Source organism: Oncorhynchus mykiss, chromosome 2, assembly GCF_013265735.2.
Source record: "Oncorhynchus mykiss isolate Arlee chromosome 2, USDA_OmykA_1.1, whole genome shotgun sequence".
Lineage (NCBI taxonomy): Eukaryota > Metazoa > Chordata > Actinopteri > Salmoniformes > Salmonidae > Oncorhynchus > Oncorhynchus mykiss.
This window is the reverse complement of record NC_048566.1, coordinates 99580055-99599294: the sequence shown is the minus strand read 5'-3', so window position 1 is coordinate 99599294 and position 19240 is coordinate 99580055. Positions and strand designations below refer to the sequence as shown.

General features: G+C 41.9%; 2 protein-coding genes across 2 annotated transcripts in view; one reads left to right on the top strand and one right to left on the bottom strand.

The window, feature by feature from the left end:
* Positions 1–1686: 1686 nt before the first annotated feature.
* On the bottom strand, positions 1687–16284 carry duox2 (dual oxidase 2). Its single transcript, XM_036960764.1, has 8 exons — positions 16182–16284; positions 12031–12199; positions 11325–11382; positions 10877–11011; positions 8686–8893; positions 4008–4225; positions 3594–3787; positions 1687–3242 (listed from the first exon to the last, which is right to left on the bottom strand). Exons 2-8 carry the CDS (start codon positions 12175–12177, stop codon positions 3183–3185), a joined length of 1020 nt encoding a protein of 339 aa, XP_036816659.1. The 5' UTR covers positions 12178–12199; positions 16182–16284; the 3' UTR covers positions 1687–3182.
* Positions 16285–16408: 124 nt separating this feature from the next.
* Positions 16409–19240, top strand: part of duox (dual oxidase) — a 39098-nt gene continuing 36266 nt past the window's right edge. The window contains exons 1-5 of the mRNA XM_036960769.1: positions 16409–16505; positions 16768–16897; positions 17055–17138; positions 17268–17432; positions 17669–17856. Of these exons, the coding sequence (XP_036816664.1) occupies positions 16840–16897; positions 17055–17138; positions 17268–17432; positions 17669–17856 (495 nt within the window). The 5' untranslated portion in view covers positions 16409–16505; positions 16768–16839. The remainder of the gene's footprint in view (positions 16506–16767; positions 16898–17054; positions 17139–17267; positions 17433–17668; positions 17857–19240) is intronic.

Genomic DNA, 19240 nt, shown 5'->3' with positions numbered 1-19240 from the left:
TTGACTTTGTTGTCCTTGAGACATTTTGCCACAACTTTGGAAGTATGCTTGGGGTCATTGTCCATTTGGAAGATTAATTTGCGACCAAGCTTTAACTTCCTGACTGAGGTCTTGAAATGTTGCTTCAATCTATCCACATAATTTTCCTTCCACATGATGTCATCTATTTTGTGAAGTGCACCAGTCCCTCCTGCAGCAAAGCACCCACACAACATGATGCTGCCACCCCCGTGCTTCACGGTTGGGATGGTGTTCTTCGGCTTGAAAGCCTCTCCCTTTTTCCTCCAAACAGAAGCAAAGGTCATTATGGCCAAACAGGTCTATTTTTGTTTCATCAGACCAGAGGACATTTCTCCAATAAGTACAATCTTTGTCACCATGTGAAGTTGCAAACCGTAGTCTGGCTTTTTTATGGTGGTTTGGGAGCAGTGGCTTCTTCCTTGCTGAGCGGCCTTTCAGGTTATGTCGATATAGGACTCGTTTTACTGTGGATATAAATACTTTTGTACCTGTTTCCTCCAGCATCTTCACAAGGTCCTTTGCTGTTGTTCTGGGATTGATTTGCACTTTTCGCACCAAAATATGTTAATCTCTAGGAGACAGAACGGGTCTCCTTCCTGAGCGGTATGACGGCTGTGTGGTCCCATGGTGTTTATACTTGCGTGCTATTGTTTGTACAGATGAACGTGGTACCTTCAGGCATTTGGAAATTGCTCCCAATAAATAACCTGACTTGTGGAGGTCTACAATTTATTTTCTGAGGTCTTGGCTGATTTATTTTGATTTTCCCATGATGTCAAGCAAAGAGGCACTGAGTTTGAAGGTAGGCCTTGAAATACATCCACGGGTACACCTCCAATTGACTCAAATGATGTCAATTAGCCTATCAGAAGCTTCTAAAGCCATGACGTCATTTTCTGGAATTTCCCAAGCTTTTTAGTCATAGTCAATTTAGTGTATGTAAACCTCTGACCCACTGGATTTGTGATACAGTGAATTATAAGTGAAATAATCTGTCTGTAAACAATTGTTGGAAAAATTACTTGCGTCACGCACAAAGTAGATGTCCTAACCCGACTTGCCAAAACTATAGTTTGTTAACAAGAAATGTGTGGAGTGGTTGAAAAACAAGTTTTAATGACTCCAACCTAAGTGTATGTAAACTTCCGACTTCAACTGTACATGTTGAAGCAGTCCCTGGCGCTCTATATTGCCTCGGGGGTATCAAAGGGGTGAATATAATATTACGGTAATGGTATATAATATTACGGTAATAGTATATAATATTACGGTAATAGTATATAATATTACGGTAATGGTATACAATATTACGGTAATAGTATATAATATTACGGTAATGGTATATAATATTACGGTAATGGGATATAATATTAAGGTAATAGTATATAATATTACGGTAATGGTATATAATATTACGGTAATGGGATATAATATTACGGTAATGGTATATAATATTACGGTAATAGTATATAATATTAAGGTAATGGTATATCATATTACGGTAATAGTATATAATATTAAGGTAATAGTATATAATATTACGGTAATGGTATATAATATTACGGTAATGGGATATAATATTACGGTAATGGGATATAATATTAAGGTAATAGTATATAATATTACGGTAATGGTATATAATATTACGGTAATGGGATATAATATTACGGTAATGGGATATAATATTAAGGTAATGGTATATAATATTACGGTAATGGTATATAATATTACGGTAATAGTATATAATATTAAGGTAATGGTATATAATATTACGGTAATGGTATATAATATTACGGTAATGGTATATAATATTACGGTAATGGTATACAATATTACGGTAATGGGTATATAATATTACGGTAATGGTATATAATATTACGGTAATGGTATATAATATTACGGTAATGGTATATAATATTACGGTAATGGTATATAATATTACGGTAATGGGTATATAATATTACGGTAATGGTATATAATATTACGGTAATGGGTATATAATATTATGGTAATAGTATATAATATTACGGTAATGGGTATATAATATTACGGTAATGGGTATATAATATTACGGTAATGATGAAGGCCAAAGATATTACTGAAACGTGGGTTCTTCTTACACATATATTTAGGTGACTGATTACCTTAAACATCAGGCCTTAAACATCAGGCCGTCCCAAACCGAACCCTATTCCTCTTACAGTGCACTACTTTTTCACCAGGTGCCAACAGCGCTCTGTTCAAAAGGAGTGAACTTTAAAGAGAGTAGGGTGCCATTTGTGTGCCAGACCAGGTACAACGAGAATGTATTAACTTGTATATTACTGTACGAATGTATTGTGAGATGCTGAGAATATGATTGACAAAACCGGTAACAAGACTAATTATTGCTTTCCAAATGTGTTTTAAATAAAAAAATGACATTTATTACATGCAATGATGAACATGAAAGTCAAATATGTAAAAAAAACAAAAAACAAATGTAAAGTCACTTATTGTGCTCCAAAATGTCGCACCTGTTCCCTAGTGCACTATGAGCCATAGGGGTTCTGGTTAAAAGTAGTGCACTATGTAGGGAATAGGGTGCCATTTGGTTATAACACAATAAGCACATCGTCAATTACTTGAATACCTGACTCAATTATCTCCAGTAAAAAAAAAATGTGTGTGAATCTCGCAATTTTTTAAAATACATTTTCGTACACTATTTGTACATGACATTTAATACAACTCATCTAATAACAACCAATTATGGCATTGACAGAGTAGAACACATTTTATACACATTATTTACAGTACAGTACAAGAGGCCTTTGTAAAGGAGGTCACTGTGCTAGTCTAGCAGTACCACTTCCTCCCTCGTCGCCTCACAGCCAGACTGGAACCCAGGACATCCGGTTGTTGGGGACTCGACAGAGGCTAATGTCTCGCCCGTGACCTTGACAACGTTTTAACCAACTACGCTGTCGAAAGGCTAGGGATTCAATAGTGCGGTAGAGACCTTTCAAGCTGGGGAGTGAGGTTATGAATCTGACTCCAATCTGACTTAGAGGAGTTGCCAACAACCGGGTGTGTCCGGTTTTCAGGGATATACTTTTTTTTTGCTGAAAACCAGATGTGGGAACTCCGCTCAGGTGTGTTTTTACACCTGCTACGTTAGGTCACATTGCGATTGACAGCTCCTGGAGTGACGGTTGGTGGCTGTCCTTCTGAATTTCATCCTGGAACACATAAGAAGAAGAAAAATATTAAGAGAATATTAACCTATTACTACAGATGTAGGATCTTAATTTGATGACCCTGTTGTGTATTTGAGGTTTCAAATAGGCTTCTAAAGTTTGTAATTTCCACTTAGAAATTTCAGACTTGATTTTGGCTAGTAAAATGTCCATTAATTATATTACAAATACAAATGCACATTTCTTGTTGCTGCAGAATTATTTTCCTGCTGGCTCAAATTAAGATCCTACATCAGTAGAGCTACAGTAGTGATGGTGACTCTTAGAGGGCAACTAAATGAAGCCCTGGACCAGAGCTAGACTTGCATCTACTTATTAAACTGGCAGACTTACCGTAGGAAGTACTAAGGTTGTCAAAGGTGTGGTGGTTACGCTTGCCAGGAAGTTGGAGTTCAGGTATCCCTCTCCAAAATAAACATCTTCATCTTCGTCGTTGTCCACCTCGACGCTGAAGGCCTCTCGTATCTTCTCAGGGATCAGACAGTCCAGCAGAACCACCAGGATTCCGATGACCAGACACAGGACACCTGTAAAACAACATGGATGCCTTTTTAACAAAATGTCCTTTAATGTTGTCATTAGTGTGGATAACTTGGCTCTTTCTCAATTAATCTTTCCTTGTTTCCTAGAGCCGTTTCTCCTAACCTCCTAACCTCTTGAGATGGAGGCTAGGAGAGAGGACACAAAGGAATTGAGGAAAGTTTAAATTGAGGAAAGAGCCTTCAGCTCTGGTAAACCTTTCCTTACCTGTGGCCAGTGCCAGCCAGAAAGAACCGCTGTACTCTGTCTGGAAGGCTCCAGAGGTGCCTATGGTGAACAGACAGGTAGGCAGGTTCCTGATGGTGGAGAAGGAGGCCATGGAGAAGAAGATGAAAGCGGCAGTGGCCACCATCATGTAGCCGGCGTACAGGATGACAGGCATGGAGAACAGCACGTTGGCTACCATCCAGCAGCAGAACGCTGTCCTGGGGAGGGGGAAACGGCACTTGTTTTACATTTGACAGTGTATGTACAGTCAGAGGGTTTTCAATGGTTCTGGATGCCACTTCAGTAACCCCTACGTCTTACCCTACCCTCACCCCCTCAAAACATGAACCCTGAACACCTAACTTAAACCTTACCCTACTCTCACCCCCTCAAAACATGAACCCTGAACACCTAACTTAAACCTTACCCTACCCTCACCCCCTCAAAACGTGAACCCTGAACACTTAAACATCATAACTTTGATCTCCATCCCTATGATTCCAATAATGGCACCAGAGGGGATGGCTGCCTTTTTACGGGCTCCTAAACAATTGTGCAATTTTTTTTCTCTCGCATTGTTTGTAACTTCTTTTGTACATAATGTTTCTGCCACCGTCGCTTATAACCTAAAAAGAGCTTCTGGATATCAGAACAGCGATTACTCACCTCGAACTGAACAAAGATTTCTTTCTTTAATGAGTCTGACGCAAAGGATATACTGTTTCTCCCAGGCCAGGCCCAAATCCCCGTCATTCATGTGAAGAAAAGACGGAGATCCGGGTACGTTGTGAGAATTCGTTGGCGAGTGGGTAATCTGCCTCTATCATCCATTCTATTTGCCAACTTGCAATCACTGGAGAATAAACTGGATGAGCTCCGTTCGAGACCATCCGTCGTGTCTGAACGACGACATGGATAATATACAGATGGCTGGGTTTTCCGTGCATCGGCAAGGACAGAACAGCTACACCTGGTAAGACGAGGGGCGGTGGTGGGTGTCTATTTGTAAATAACAGCTGGTGTGGGATGTCTAATATTAAAGAATTCTCGAGGTATTGCTCGCCTGAGGTAGAGTACCTCATGATAAGCTGTAGATCACACTGTCTACCAAGAGAGTTTTCATCTATATTTTTCGTGGCCGTCTATTTACCACCGATGATGGCACTAAGACCGCACTCAACGAGCTGTATAAGGCCACTCAACGAGCTGTATAAGGCCACTCAACGATCTGTATAAGGCCACTCAACGAGCTGTATAAGGCCACTCAACCAGCTGTATAAGGCCACTCAACCAGCTGTATAAGGCCACTCAACGAGCTGTATAAGGCAATAAGCAAACAAGAATCTAGAAGCAGCGCTCCTAGTGGCCGCGGACTTTAATGTAGACAAACTTAAATCCATTTTACCTAATTTCTACCAGCATGTCATATGTGCAACCAGAGGGGAAAAAAACTCTAGACCACCTTTACTTCCACACACAGAGACCACACAAAGCTCTTGCTCATCCTCCTTTTGGCAAATCTGACTATAATTATATCCTCCTGACTCCTGTTTACAAGCAAAAACTAAAGCAGGAAGTACCAGTGACTTGCTCAATATGGAAATGGTCAAATGACGCAGATACTACACTACAAGACTGTTTTGCTAGCATACACTGGAATATGTTCCGGGATTCATCCAATGGCATTGAGGAGTATACCATCTCAGTCACCGGCTTCATCAATAAGTGCATCGACAATGTCATCCCAACAATGACCGTACGTACATATCCCAACCAGAAGCCATGGATTACAGGTAACATCCGCACCGAGCTAAAGGCTATATCTGTCGCGTTCAAGGAGCGGGACACTAATCTGGATGCTTATAAGAACTCCTGCTATTCCCTCAGACGATCCATCAAACAGGCAAAGTGTCAATACAGGACTAAGATTGAATCCTACTACATCTGCTCTGACGCTCATTGGATGTGACAGGGCTTGCACACTATTACGGACTACAAAGGGAAACCCAGCCGCAAGCTGCTCAGTGACGCAGCCTACCAGACGGGCAGAATGTCTTTCATGCTCGCTTCAAGGCAAGCTACACTGAAGCATGCTTTTGAGAGATCCAGCTGTTTCGGAAGACTGTGATCGCGCTCTCCGTAGCCGATGTGAGAAAGACCTTTAAACAGGTAAAAATTCACAAGGCCACGGGGCCAGACAGATTACCAGGATGTGTACTCAGAGTATGCACAGACTAACTGGCAAGTGTCTTCACTGACATTTTCAACCTCTCCCTGAACGAGTCTGTAATACCTACATGTTTCAAGCAGACCACCATTGTCCTTGTGCCCAAGAAAACGAAGGTAACCTGCCTAAATGACTACCGCCCCGTAGCACTCACATCAGTAGCCATGAAGTGCTTTGAAAGGCTGGTCATGGCTCACATCCACACCATCATCCCGGAAACCGTAGACCCACTCCAATTCGCATACCGCCCCAACAGATCCACAGATGATGCAATCTCTATCTCACTCCACACTGCCCTTTCCCACCTGGACAAAATAAACACCTATGTGAGAATGCTGTTCATTGACTACAGCTCAGCGTTCAACACCATATTACCCTCAAAGCTCATCAATAAGCTAAGGACCCTGGGACTAAACACCTCCCTCTGCAACTGGATCCTGGACTTCCTGACGGGCCGCCCCCAGGTGGTAAAGGTAGGCAACAACACATCTGCCACACTGATCCTCAAAACGGGGCACCTCATGGGTGCATGCTTTAGTCCCCTCCTTTAATCCCTGTTCACCCATGACTGCGTGGCCAAGCACGACTCCAACACCATCATTAAGTTTGCTGACGACACAACAGTGGTAGGCCTGATCACCGACAATGATGAGCAGGACAACAACCTCTCCCCCAATGTGAGCAAGACAAAGGAGCTGATTGTGGACTATAGGAAAAGGAGGGCCGAACACGTCCCCATTCACGTCGACGGGGCTGTAGTGGAGCGGGTCGAGAGTTAAGTTCCTTGGTGTCCACATCACCAACAAACTATCATTGTCCAAACACACCAAGACAGTTGTGAAGAGGGCCCGACAATGCCTTTTCCCCTCAGGAGACTGAAAAAATTTGGCACAGGTCCCCAGATCCTCAAAAATATCCACAGCTGCACCATCGAGAGCATCCTGACAGGTTGCATCACTGCCTGGTATGGCAACTGCTCGGCATCTGACCATAAGGTGCTACAGAGGGTAGTGTGAACGGCCCCAGTACATCACTGGGGCCAAGCTCCCTGCCATCCAGGACCTATATACTAGACCAGTCACACAAGTCATAGATGGTTCTCTCTGCTACCGCACGGGAAGCGGTACCGGAGCGCCAAGTCTAGGTCCAAAAGCCTCCTTAACAGCTTGTACCCCCAGCCATAAGACCTCAGGTAGAATATGTAGGCATTTTAGTATATATTAATAAAAATAAAACCTAACCTGTACCCTCGCACATTGACTCGGTCCCGGTACCCCCTGTATATAGCCTCCACATTGACTCGATCCCGGTACCCCCTGTATATAGCCTCCACATTGACTCGGTCCCGGTACCCCCTGTATATAGCCTCCACATTGACTCGGTCCCGGTACCCCCTGTATATAGCCTCCACATTGACTCGGTCCCGGAACCCCCTGTATATAGCCTCCACATTGACTCGGTCCCGGTACCCCCTGTATATAGCCTCCACATTGACTCGGTCCCGGTACCCCTTGTATATAGCCTCCACATTGACTCGATCCCGGTATCCCCTGTATATAGCCTCCACATTGACTCGGTCCCGGTACCCCCTGTATATAGCCTCCACATTGACTCGGTCCCGGTACCCCCTGTATATAGTCTCCACATTGACTCGGCCCCGGTACCCCCTGTATTGACTCGGTCCCGGTACCCCCTGTATTGACTCGGTCCCGGTACCCCCTGTATTGACTCGGTCCCGGTACCCCCTGTAATTGACTCGGTCCCGGTACCCCCTGTATTGACTCGGTCCCTTGTACCCCCTGTAATTGACTCGGTCCCGGTACCCCCTGTAATTGACTCGGTCCCGGTACCCCCTGTAATTGACTCGGTCCCGGTACCCCCTGTAATTGACTCGGTCCCGGTACCCCCTGTAATTGACTCGGTCCCGGTACCCCCTGTATTGACTCGGTCCCGGTACCCCCTGTAATTGACTCGGTCCCGGTACCCCCTGTATTGACTCGGTCCCGGTACCCCCTGTATTGACTCGGTCCCGGTACCCCCTGTATTGACTCGGTCCCGGTACCCCCTGTATTGACTCGGTCCCGGTACCCCCTGTATTGACTCGGTCCCGGTACCCCCTGTAATTGACTCGGTCCCGGTACCCCCTGTATTGACTCGGTCCCGGTACCCCCTGTATTGACTCGGTCCCGGTACCCCCTGTATTGACTCGGTCCCGGTACCCCCTGTATTGACTCGTTATTGTTATTTTATTGTGTTATTTTTTGTTGTTGTATTTTTTTACTTTAGTTTATTTAGTAGATATTTCCTTAACCAACAATGCAGTTTTATGAAAATATAGTTAATAAGGGCTTGTAAATGAACATTTGATTTAATTTGACTTGATGCTTAACATTAACCTTCATATCTGGTGGTGAAATATCCACTACAGGTGTTTAGATCTAGTCAGCTTACCAGAGAGTGGCCGAGGCGTAGTGCCCAGAGTATCTATACTGGTAGATGAGACCACAGGGGTTGTTGAGGGTAAACTTCTCAGCGATATAGAGGATGGGGTTAGGTAGACCTCTCTCTAGGGCATCCTCGTACTCCTCGTCGATGGTGTCTCTCCACTCAAACATCTCGTTGTAGTTGATGGTCTCGTTCAGTTGATTCACAGGATTCCCTGGAAGGATAGAGAGACCATAGAGGACAATGGGCTGTTATAATCCATGCACTTATAATACACATGACAAGTTATGTGTCACAATCCCAGACCGAGAGCTACAGCACTGGTAACCTGTCTGTCACTGGTAACCTGTCTGTCACTGGTAACCTGTCTGTCACAACCTGTCTGTCACTGGTAACCTGTCTGTCACAACCTGTCTGTCACTGGTAACGTGGTGGGAGGCAACCTGTCTGTCACTGGTAACCTGGTGGGAGGTAACCTGTCTGTCACAACCTGTCTGTCACAACCTGTCTGTCACTGGTAACCTGGTGGGAGGTAACCTGTCTGTCACAACCTGTCTGTCACAACCTGTCTGTCACTGGTAACCTGGTGGGAGGTAACCTGTCTGTCACAACCTGTCTGTCACAACCTGTCTGTCACTGGTAACCTGGTGGGAGGTAACCTGTCTGTCACAACCTGTCTGTCACAACCTGTCTGTCACTGGTAACCTGGTGGGAGGTAACCTGTCTGTCACAACCTGTCTGTCACTGGTAACCTGTCTGTCACAACCTGTCTGTCACAACCTGTCTGTCACAACCTGTCTGTCACTGGTAACAAAAAAAAAAACTAAAAAAGCAAGCTATTCTTTCTAGTCTATCTTTTCCTGCATGGGAGTCCAAGAGCTAAGGAGCGTTATCTAAGGAGAGGCCAGCGAAGAACAGGTGCTTGGGTATTACGCAAGAGACTGAGGCTATCAGTTAGAAGCTTATTAAACATAGGCCATCATTCATTAGCCAAATATAAGACTAAACCTGCATTGAATGTATTACCTGAAAGAAATAGGCTAGGACATCTATATATAGGACTATGTATATCAATCTAGAACAGGATGATCTATTTTGGATACAATTTGAATGGAATTGATGGAGAGAGAGAGAAAGACCACTCGCTTGTGTACTGATTAAAAGCAACGATATATGAGTGTTTTAAAACTTTGCAGCTGGAATTTAAAACAAAATAATCCTTACAATTAAAAAAAATATATATCAAAAAAATAAGGTGACCCCATGAAATCCAGATGGAGATGTGTCAATTATCTATTTTTATATTACTGTAGCATAGCCTATGCTGCAGGAAATGTAGGTCCACCTGTCACAGTAAATAATAAAAGTCACCATGATGAGATGATAGGTCTACATACTGAGATGAACTGTCGGTTTCCACCCTGAGCGTTGATCATGCAGTGACCAGAGAGAAGGCCGTATAGAATCCAGATTTAGACATCCACACATATATATCATTTTAACAGTTTCCATTTGCACGTCATGTTCATATAAATCATGTATTATAATATTTTATTATAATTTACCGGTTTCTCGCTGTTCAACACTATATATTACGTCTCCTTTGGTTCACTAGTTTTCAAGTGACGGTTGATCTCAAGAAGACTCGAGGCTCTAATCGCTGCCAGAGGTGCTTCAACAAAGTACTGAGTAAAGGGTCTGAATACTTATGTAAATGTGATATTTCTGATTATTTTTCTTTATTTATTTGCTAAAATGTATAAAGAAAAATAGTTTTGTCTTTGTCATTATGGGGCATTTTAGAATAAGGCTGTAACGTAACAAAACGTGGAAAAAGTCAAGGGGTCTAAATACTTTCCGAATGCTCTGTATAAGTACTCTGTATTAGTAGATTTATGGTCATTCCGGTGTCTGCATTGGCGGCACAGCATTTACGGGGGCATTCATACTTGCTGAGCAGAGCAGAGCTGTTGTGAAGGAAGTTGTGAAAGAAGTGAGTGTATTTATACAGGAAGTACCGCCCCCGCCCACCTACCAACCAATCATGTCAATGCGGAGCTATATGGAGCTATACGTAGTCCGCACAGCGATGCGGAGGCCCTATAAATTTGTCATATTTATTTGAATGTACATTTAGGGTCAGTTTAGCTTCCCCCCTAGCCTATTGGACTCACCGCCTAGGGTCTACGGGGCTCACCTCTTAAAGTAATGTTGATGCCGTACAGTCCAACATGCAGGCCCACCTCAGCGTTCACCTCCTCACTGCTGAACGACTTGTAGGTAGCGTTGGTGGTGGTTCGGGCCTCAGCCCAGTCACTGGTGAAATTCAGTGCTGAGATTGAGATTGAGATTGAGATTAAGATTGAGATTGGGTGTCATACTAAAAACAACAACAATACTATGAACTACTTTATAGCAGTTGATTATCATTTGTTTTGATGTGAGTTTACTGTGAAATAATTGACACCCTCTCGACCAATCTGAATCGAGTAGCCTTTTCAAAAATTCTTTACATTACGTTACATTACAATCCTGTGGTATAAAAATAAATTATAAATATGTAGAGAGTTCAAAACTCTTGTATAGTGTTGCAAAAGATGATGATGTGAAATTGATAGATATGTCCAGCTAGGTACAGTACTTACCTACGATTACCACGCCTATGAAGAAACTGATGATGATTCTGAACATCCAGAACAGTCTCTAGAAAAGAGGGTTTGAGGACACAAGTCAGGTCACGAAGCATGTACCTACCTTCACTGACTGACAGCTATAATACATGTTTTATTGTTTTATTAATCCATTTGATGTTAATCACATTCCAAGGGGAAATAATCAGTTTAAGTCAATATGTATCTACATTGAGAAAATTATATTATCTAATCACAGGCTACAGTAGGTATACGGAGTCAGATTTGTGCCAACATAAATGGAATGTGAAGATCAATCGAGTCTGATTTTAATTTATTTATTTATTTCCCCTTTATTTAACCAGGTAGGCAAGTTGAGAACAAGTTCTCATTTACAATTGCGACCTGGCCAAGATAAAGCAAAGCAGTTCGACACATACAACGACACAGAGTTACACATGGAGTAAAACAAACATACAGTCGATAATACAGTAGAAACAAGTCTATGTATGATGTGAGCAAATGAGGTGAGATAAGGGAGGTAAAGGCAAAAAAAAGGCCATGGTGGCAAAGTAAATACAATATAGCAAGTAAAACACTGGAATGGTAGATTGGCAGTGGAAGAATGTGCAAAGGAGCAAAATAAATAAATAAATAAATAAAATAAATTCAGTAGGGAAAGAGGTAGTTGTTTGGGCTAAATTATAGGTGGGCTACTCACCGACTTGCCTCTGATACCTGGCAGAATAAGAAGGAAGCTGACCGTGAGGACCAGGAAGACCAGGATAATGGTGAGGAGGTGGGTGCTGAAGATAAAGGAGGTTCTTGGTAGGGGGTAGAATGGGTAAATGTCATCGTAGAAGGTCATCTTTCCTCAGGATCTCCGGGGGCTGAGAGCAGACAGCGTTGACCAGAAGAGACAGTGTTGGAGTGTTAAGAGCGTCTCACTTACTGGCTAAAGATCCAGAGATAGGCGATACATTGAGCCATCAGTTCATTACTATATAGTAGGGGATAATGTACACTGGGGAATTGGAATGTCACATAATTCCCCCCCCCAAAAAAATAACTTCATAAAAAAATTACTTCATAAAAAAATAACTTACTCCAGGGGCCAGTTGCACCAGTTGGGGGTAAAATAAAGTTGGTTTTAAATGCTAGGTCGGGCATAGATACGTCCTACTTTGGGATCAGAATTTAAACTTGTTGCACCAACCAAAAATAAGACTAGTCGTAGCTAAATCCGGCGTAAACAATATGCGTTCATGAGATTTGATGGTTGCTAGGCGTGGGATTCGTCATGATAAATCAATCAGTGTCAGATTTTTGTTTCCCGGAATCTCCTGTTGGACATTTGGTTACAATTAGGCTGGGAAAATGTTAGTCAAACTGAGATGAGTGTTTATGATGATAATCTTTGGTCTAGTTTGCTCGTCTAATGGTGTTATCAGAACATTTTGCTAGCAAGTTAGCATTTCGCTAACATTTTGCTAGCATGTTAGCATTTCGCTAACATTTTGCTAGCATGTTAGCATTTCGCTAACATTTTTGTTAGCATGTTAGCATTTTACTAACATTTTGCTAGCATGTTAGCATTTTGCTAACATTTTGCTAGCACGAAAGCCTAGATTAACAGGTGGGTTATTTTGCTCTTCACTCACATAGTAGCCTAGGCTATATTATCCTGACTAAAAGCCCTTGACTTGTCTGATAATTAATCAATGTGATTTTCTTTCACTAACTTTCCTTCTGTGTATTTGTTTACTTGATATCTAATCAGACACATTTAGCATGCTTTAATGTAGCATAAATCAATTGTATTATTTAGCTGTCGACTCGTGCATAGCCATCTCGAAAAGCCCTCGGAGGTTGTGACATATGAACACGAGACTCACATCCTTCTAAAAATATATATATTGCTATTATTTTCTCTGTATATCATGAAATAAGATTGTCCCAATGTAACATCCTATGCCTACTCCATACGTAGCTCATAGAAGGGAATACGACCAGCTGGTGCAACAGGTACACGTTTTAGGTCCTGCATAGAGCACATTTTACATCGGATTTAGAGTTACGACCCACTTAGGACCAACTGGTCCAACAGGCCCCAGGATCTTAAGCACAACAAACAAATTGAATTTGAAACACATCACACGAATATGATGACGTGGTACACAATTTGATGACCTGGTACACAAAAAAACATCCTGAAGGGGCCCAGGGCTGGGTCTTTTTACAAAAACGTCTGTAGAGTCCAAATGGTTTGAGCTACAAACTATTAAAAGCTATCTATGAAAAGCTGAGACTCTCATGGACACTCGCAAGCTACATAAGAGTTGTTAGAAGGTAAGGGGTTCTTCTACATAGATCATAGGAAACCCCAGGACATAGTGTCTATAATACTGTAAGGGGTTCTTCTACATAGATCATAGGAAACCCCAGGACATAGTGTCTATAATATCAATCAAATCAATCAAATTTATTTATATAGCCCTTCGTACATCAGCTGATATCTCAAAGTGCTGTACAGAAACCCAGCCTAAAACCCCAAACAGCAAGCAATGCAGGTGAAGAAGCACGGTGGCTAGGAAAAACTCCCTAGAAAGGCCAAAACCTAGGAAGAAACCTAGAGAGGAACCAGGCTATGTGGGGTGGCCAGTCCTCTTCTGGCTGTGCCGGGTGGAGATTATAACAAAACATGGTCAAGATGTTCAAATGTTCATAAATGACCAGCATGGTCGAATAATAATAAGGCAGAACAGTTGAAACTGGAGCAGCAGCACAATACTGTAAGAGGTTCTTCTACATAGACAATAGGAAACCCCAGGTCATATTGTGTATATTACACTGTAGGGTTATTCTACATAGAAGACCATAGGAAATCCCAGGACATAGTGTCTATAATACTGTAAGGGGTTATTCTACATAGACCATAGGAAATCTCAGGACATAGTGTCTATAATACTGTAAGGGGTTATTCTACATAGACCATAGGAAATCTCAGGACATAGTGTCTATAATACTGTAAGGGGTTATTCTACATAGACCATAGTAAATCTCAGGTCATAGTGTCTATAATACTGTAAGGGGTTCTTCTACATAGAAGATCATAGAAAATCCCAGGACATAGTGTCTATAATACTGTAAGGGGTTCCTCTACATAGACCATAGGAAATCCCAGGACATAGTGTCTATAATACTGTAAGGGGTTCTTCTACATAGACCATAGGAAATCCCAGGACATAGTGTCTATAATACTGTAAGGGGTTCTTCTACATAGAAGACCATAGTAAATCCCAGGACATAGTGTCTATAATACTGTAAGGGGTTCTTCTACATAGAAGACCATAGTAAATCCCAGGACATAGTGTCTATAATACTGTAAGGGGTTCTTCTACATAGAAGATCATAGGAAATCCCAGGACATAGTGTCTATAATACTGTAAGGGGTTCTTCTACATAGAAGACCATAGTAAATCCCAGGACATAGTGTCTATAATACTGTAAGGGGTTCTTCTACATAGAAGACCATAGGAAATCCCAGGTCATAGTGTCTATAATACTGTAAGGGGTTCTTCTACATAGAAGATCATAGGAAATCCCAGGACATAGTGTCTATAATACTGTAAGGGGTTCTTCTACATAGATCATAGGAAATCCCAGGACATAGTGTCTATAATACTGTAAGGGGTTCTTCTACATAGATCATAGGAAACCGCAGGACATAGTGTCTATAATACTGTAAGGGGTTCTTCTACATAGATCATAGGAAATCCCAGGACATAGTGTCTATAATACTGTAAGGGGTTCTTCTACATAGAAGATCATAGGAAATCCCAGGTCATAGTGTCTATAATACTGTAAGGGGTTCTTCTACATAGAAGATCATAGGAAATCCCAGGTCATAGTGTCTATAATACTGTAAGGGGTTCTTCTACATAGAAGATCATAGGAAATCCCAGGACATAGTGTCTATAATACTGTAAGGGGTTCTTCTACATAGATCATAGGAAATCCCAGGACATAGTGTCTATAATACTGTAAGGGGTTCTTCTACATAGATCATAGGAAATCCCAGGACATAGTGTCTATAATACTGTAATTAGCTCACAGTTGCCGTCAAACTACAAACAGTAGTCACTGACCAGTTGGATATTCATTTCCCACTGAACAAACCATTTCTGTATTTACAGGATTCATATAAATTATTTTTTATCCAGTTTTTGCTTTGGTTGACCTTTAATTTTTATGTAGACATTTGCCAATTAAACTCATGAATGCAACAGTTTATGTCCACTAGTTTTGTGTTCTACTTGTAGTCCTGGTTGTCCTTTAAAGAACATGGTAAAACACCTCATTGTGAGGCTCAATATAAAGGCTGGACATGAAGATAAATGAAAGGACGATAAATGAAAAGCTGATTTTTTTGTTGTTGTGGTCTCAGGATGTATACTATATATTATATCACTTAAAGAAAGTATTTTATTTCTGAATCAAGACAAGATCATTTTTACTTGAACATACTCTCATTTGGTACGCCAATTTTTTTTTGGGGGGGGGGTTTCATACAAAGTGCTTTAAGAAACCACTCTGTTGTGACTAAGAGCACATTCAAACTAAACAGAGTACGGGTACAGTAAGTGGATACTCTTGCACTCAAGTTTACCCTCTCTGGCAAACTATCACCGACCAAAGACCCATCTCAAATTAGACCATGCAGGTTTGTAAGCAACAAACACATAACAAACAAAACACACAAACAAAACAAATCTAACATCTACCTCTGAACCACCACTATGCTATTGTCATGTCATGCATAATAAGTATGCTTAAAATAATATAAAATGTATTAATTAAGATAATGCTCACCTGAAAGTGCAAAAAAAGTAGACCAGCAGGTCAAGACAGGGACAGAAAGATGGAAAAACGAATGTAGTACCACAAAGGAGAGAGACTTATTTTATACCGGGCACTTCTTTTGTGTATCTTTAGGCTTGCATTGATTGGTATTTTGGAAACAGGTGTGTGAACCGGTGACGACCATTCCTACAAGGAAACGCATGTGTCAGTATATTATGAGAACTTAGGTCTTAGACACACTGTTGGCTGTTCTTCCAGAGCACCTTTTCGCTCACCTGGATGTTTCGTAACTCCGGCTCTTCAGTACGCATGACATTTCATTCTCAAAATTGGGTAAGTTTTCCAGTTTAAAAAAAATGTAATTAACATTTCATGTCTAAAATCTTTCTTTAGTGTTGTTTCTTCCTTCCAATGTACAACTACTCTATACGTATACTATACGTTAATTATAGCAGTAATTAAAGCACTGCTAATCACATAGCTTTTACGCATTACGAAACGTATTTGGCTATGTCGCAATTATGTACATCCCCTATATCACATTTATTGAAACAATTTTCCCCGATGGGTTCCTACCTTGCACTTTCCACGCCAGTAGGCTGCACCTCGACAACTCTTGACCGTCTTGGAGTGGGTCTGTACGTGCTGAGGTGAATCTCTCGCATCAATGGATTTGCGTAAACAGATGTGGACAGTGCTAGCAGTGCTTTCTCTTATCGTTCAACGTAAGTAGCCTGGTAACCAGTTACTTATTTCAGGTTATTTATGTACTACTAGTAAAACCCACGGAATCTGCATAAGCTTTGATAACTATTATACTAGTCCGGCATTTTGAGTATCACTCTGAAAGGACCGTGAAATTCTATACATTTACCTGTGCAGATTCTCAGGCCAAAGTCCCCTGGGAAGTCCAACGATATGACGGCTGGTATAACAACTTAGCCTATCACAGTCGAGGTGCTGTTGGTAAGTTTATCACAAAATCTTAACCACTAACTTACAATATTAAATATTGTAAATATTCATATTTAAAGATATACGACGCGTTTATAGAATTGTTGCTTTATGACGAGGAACTCCTCTGTGCGCGTGCAGGTTCCCCCTTGGTCCGCCTCCTGCCCGCGCGCTACTCTGACGGGGTCCTCCAGCCGCTCCAGGAGCCACAGCTCCCCAACCCGCGCAGGGTCAGCGATGTGACGGCCAGAGGCCCCTCGGGCCTACCCTCTGCACATAACCAGACTGTACTCTCTGTATTCTTCGGTAAATTGACACCGGGAACATCAATCTGAATGTTTATTATTTATTTCCGACTCATTCAGGAGATATTGTTTCGGGTCTATGTTGTGAAATGAAATGCTTGGAGGTTGTTCATCGTCACAAAATGAGTGACCAGTAAACACCTGGCAACGTCGTCAAAAAGGATTGGAAATGTTTTAGAATAGATTGACAGTAGCAGCGACTTGCCAAATGACACTATTTCTCCTCTGTCTGTCCAGGGTACCACGTTGTATTTGAGATCCAGGACTCCCGTCCTCCCGGCTGTCCTCCGGAATTTATGCACATCCCCGTCCCAGAGGGAGACCCAGTCTTTGACCCCAACCGTACCGGCCGGGTCCTACTGCCATTCCAGAGGGGGCCCTGGGAAAAACACTCCAGCCAGAGCCCCAATAACCCCCGCACCCAGGTAATAACTCTCACACACAGGTAATAACCCCCGCACTCAGGTAATAACTCTCACACTCAGGTAATAACTCTCACACACAGGTAATGACTCTCACACACAGGTAATAACCCCCACACTCAGGTAATAACCCCCGCACTCAGGTAATAACCCTCACACACAGGTAATAACCCCTGCACACAGGTAATAACTCTTGCACACAGGTAATAACCCTCACACACAGGTAATAACAACCACACACAGGTAATAACCCCCGCACACAGGTAATAACTCTTGCACTCAGGTAATAACTCTCACACACAGGTAATAACCCTCACACACAGGTAATAACCCCTGCACACAGGTAATAACTCTTGCACACAGGTAATAACCCTCACACACAGGTAATACCGACCACACGCAGGTAATAACCCCCGCACTCAGGTAATAATCCCCGCACTCAGGTAATAACTCTCTCACACAGGTAATAGCCCTCACACACAGGTAATGACCCCCACACACAGGTAATAACCCTCACACACAGGTAATAACCCTCACACACAGGTAATAACCCCTGCACACAGGTAATAACTCTTGCACACAGGTAATAACCCTCACACACAGGTAATAACGACCACGCACAGGTAATAACCCCCGCACACAGGTAATAACTCTTGCACACAGGTAATAACCCTCACACACAGGTAATAACCCTCACACACAGGTAATAACCCCCGCACACAGGTAATAACTCTTGCACACAGGTAATAACGACCACACACAGGTAATAACCCCCACACACAGGTAAAACCCTCACACACAGGTAATAACGACTTACAGTAGAATGAGCGTGTACATATTTCAGAATGAGTATGGGATCCCTGAGGGAGTTGAACCCATGACCTATGTTATGTCATGTTATGTCATGTTATATCAGGTCATGCTATGTCATGTTCTGCTATGTTGTGTCATGTTATGTCATGTTATGTCATGTAATGTTATGTCAGGTTATGTCATGTCCTGCTATGTTGTGTCATGTCATGTTATGTCATGTCATGTTATGTCATGTTATGTCATGTCCTGTTATGTCATGTTATGTCATGTTCTGCTATGTTGTGTCATGTTCTGCTATGTTGTGTCATGTTATGTCATGTAATGTCATGTAATGTTATGTCAGGTTATGTCATGTCCTGCTATGTTGTGTCATGTTATGTCATGTAATGTTATGGCATGTTATGTCATGTTCTGCTATGTTGTGTCATGTTATGTCATGTCATATCAGGTCATGTTATGTCATGTTATGTCATGTCCTGTTATGTTATGTTATGTCATGTTATGTCATGATGTGTCATGTTATGTTATGTTGTGTCATGTCATGTTATATCAGGTCATGTTATGTTACATTTCA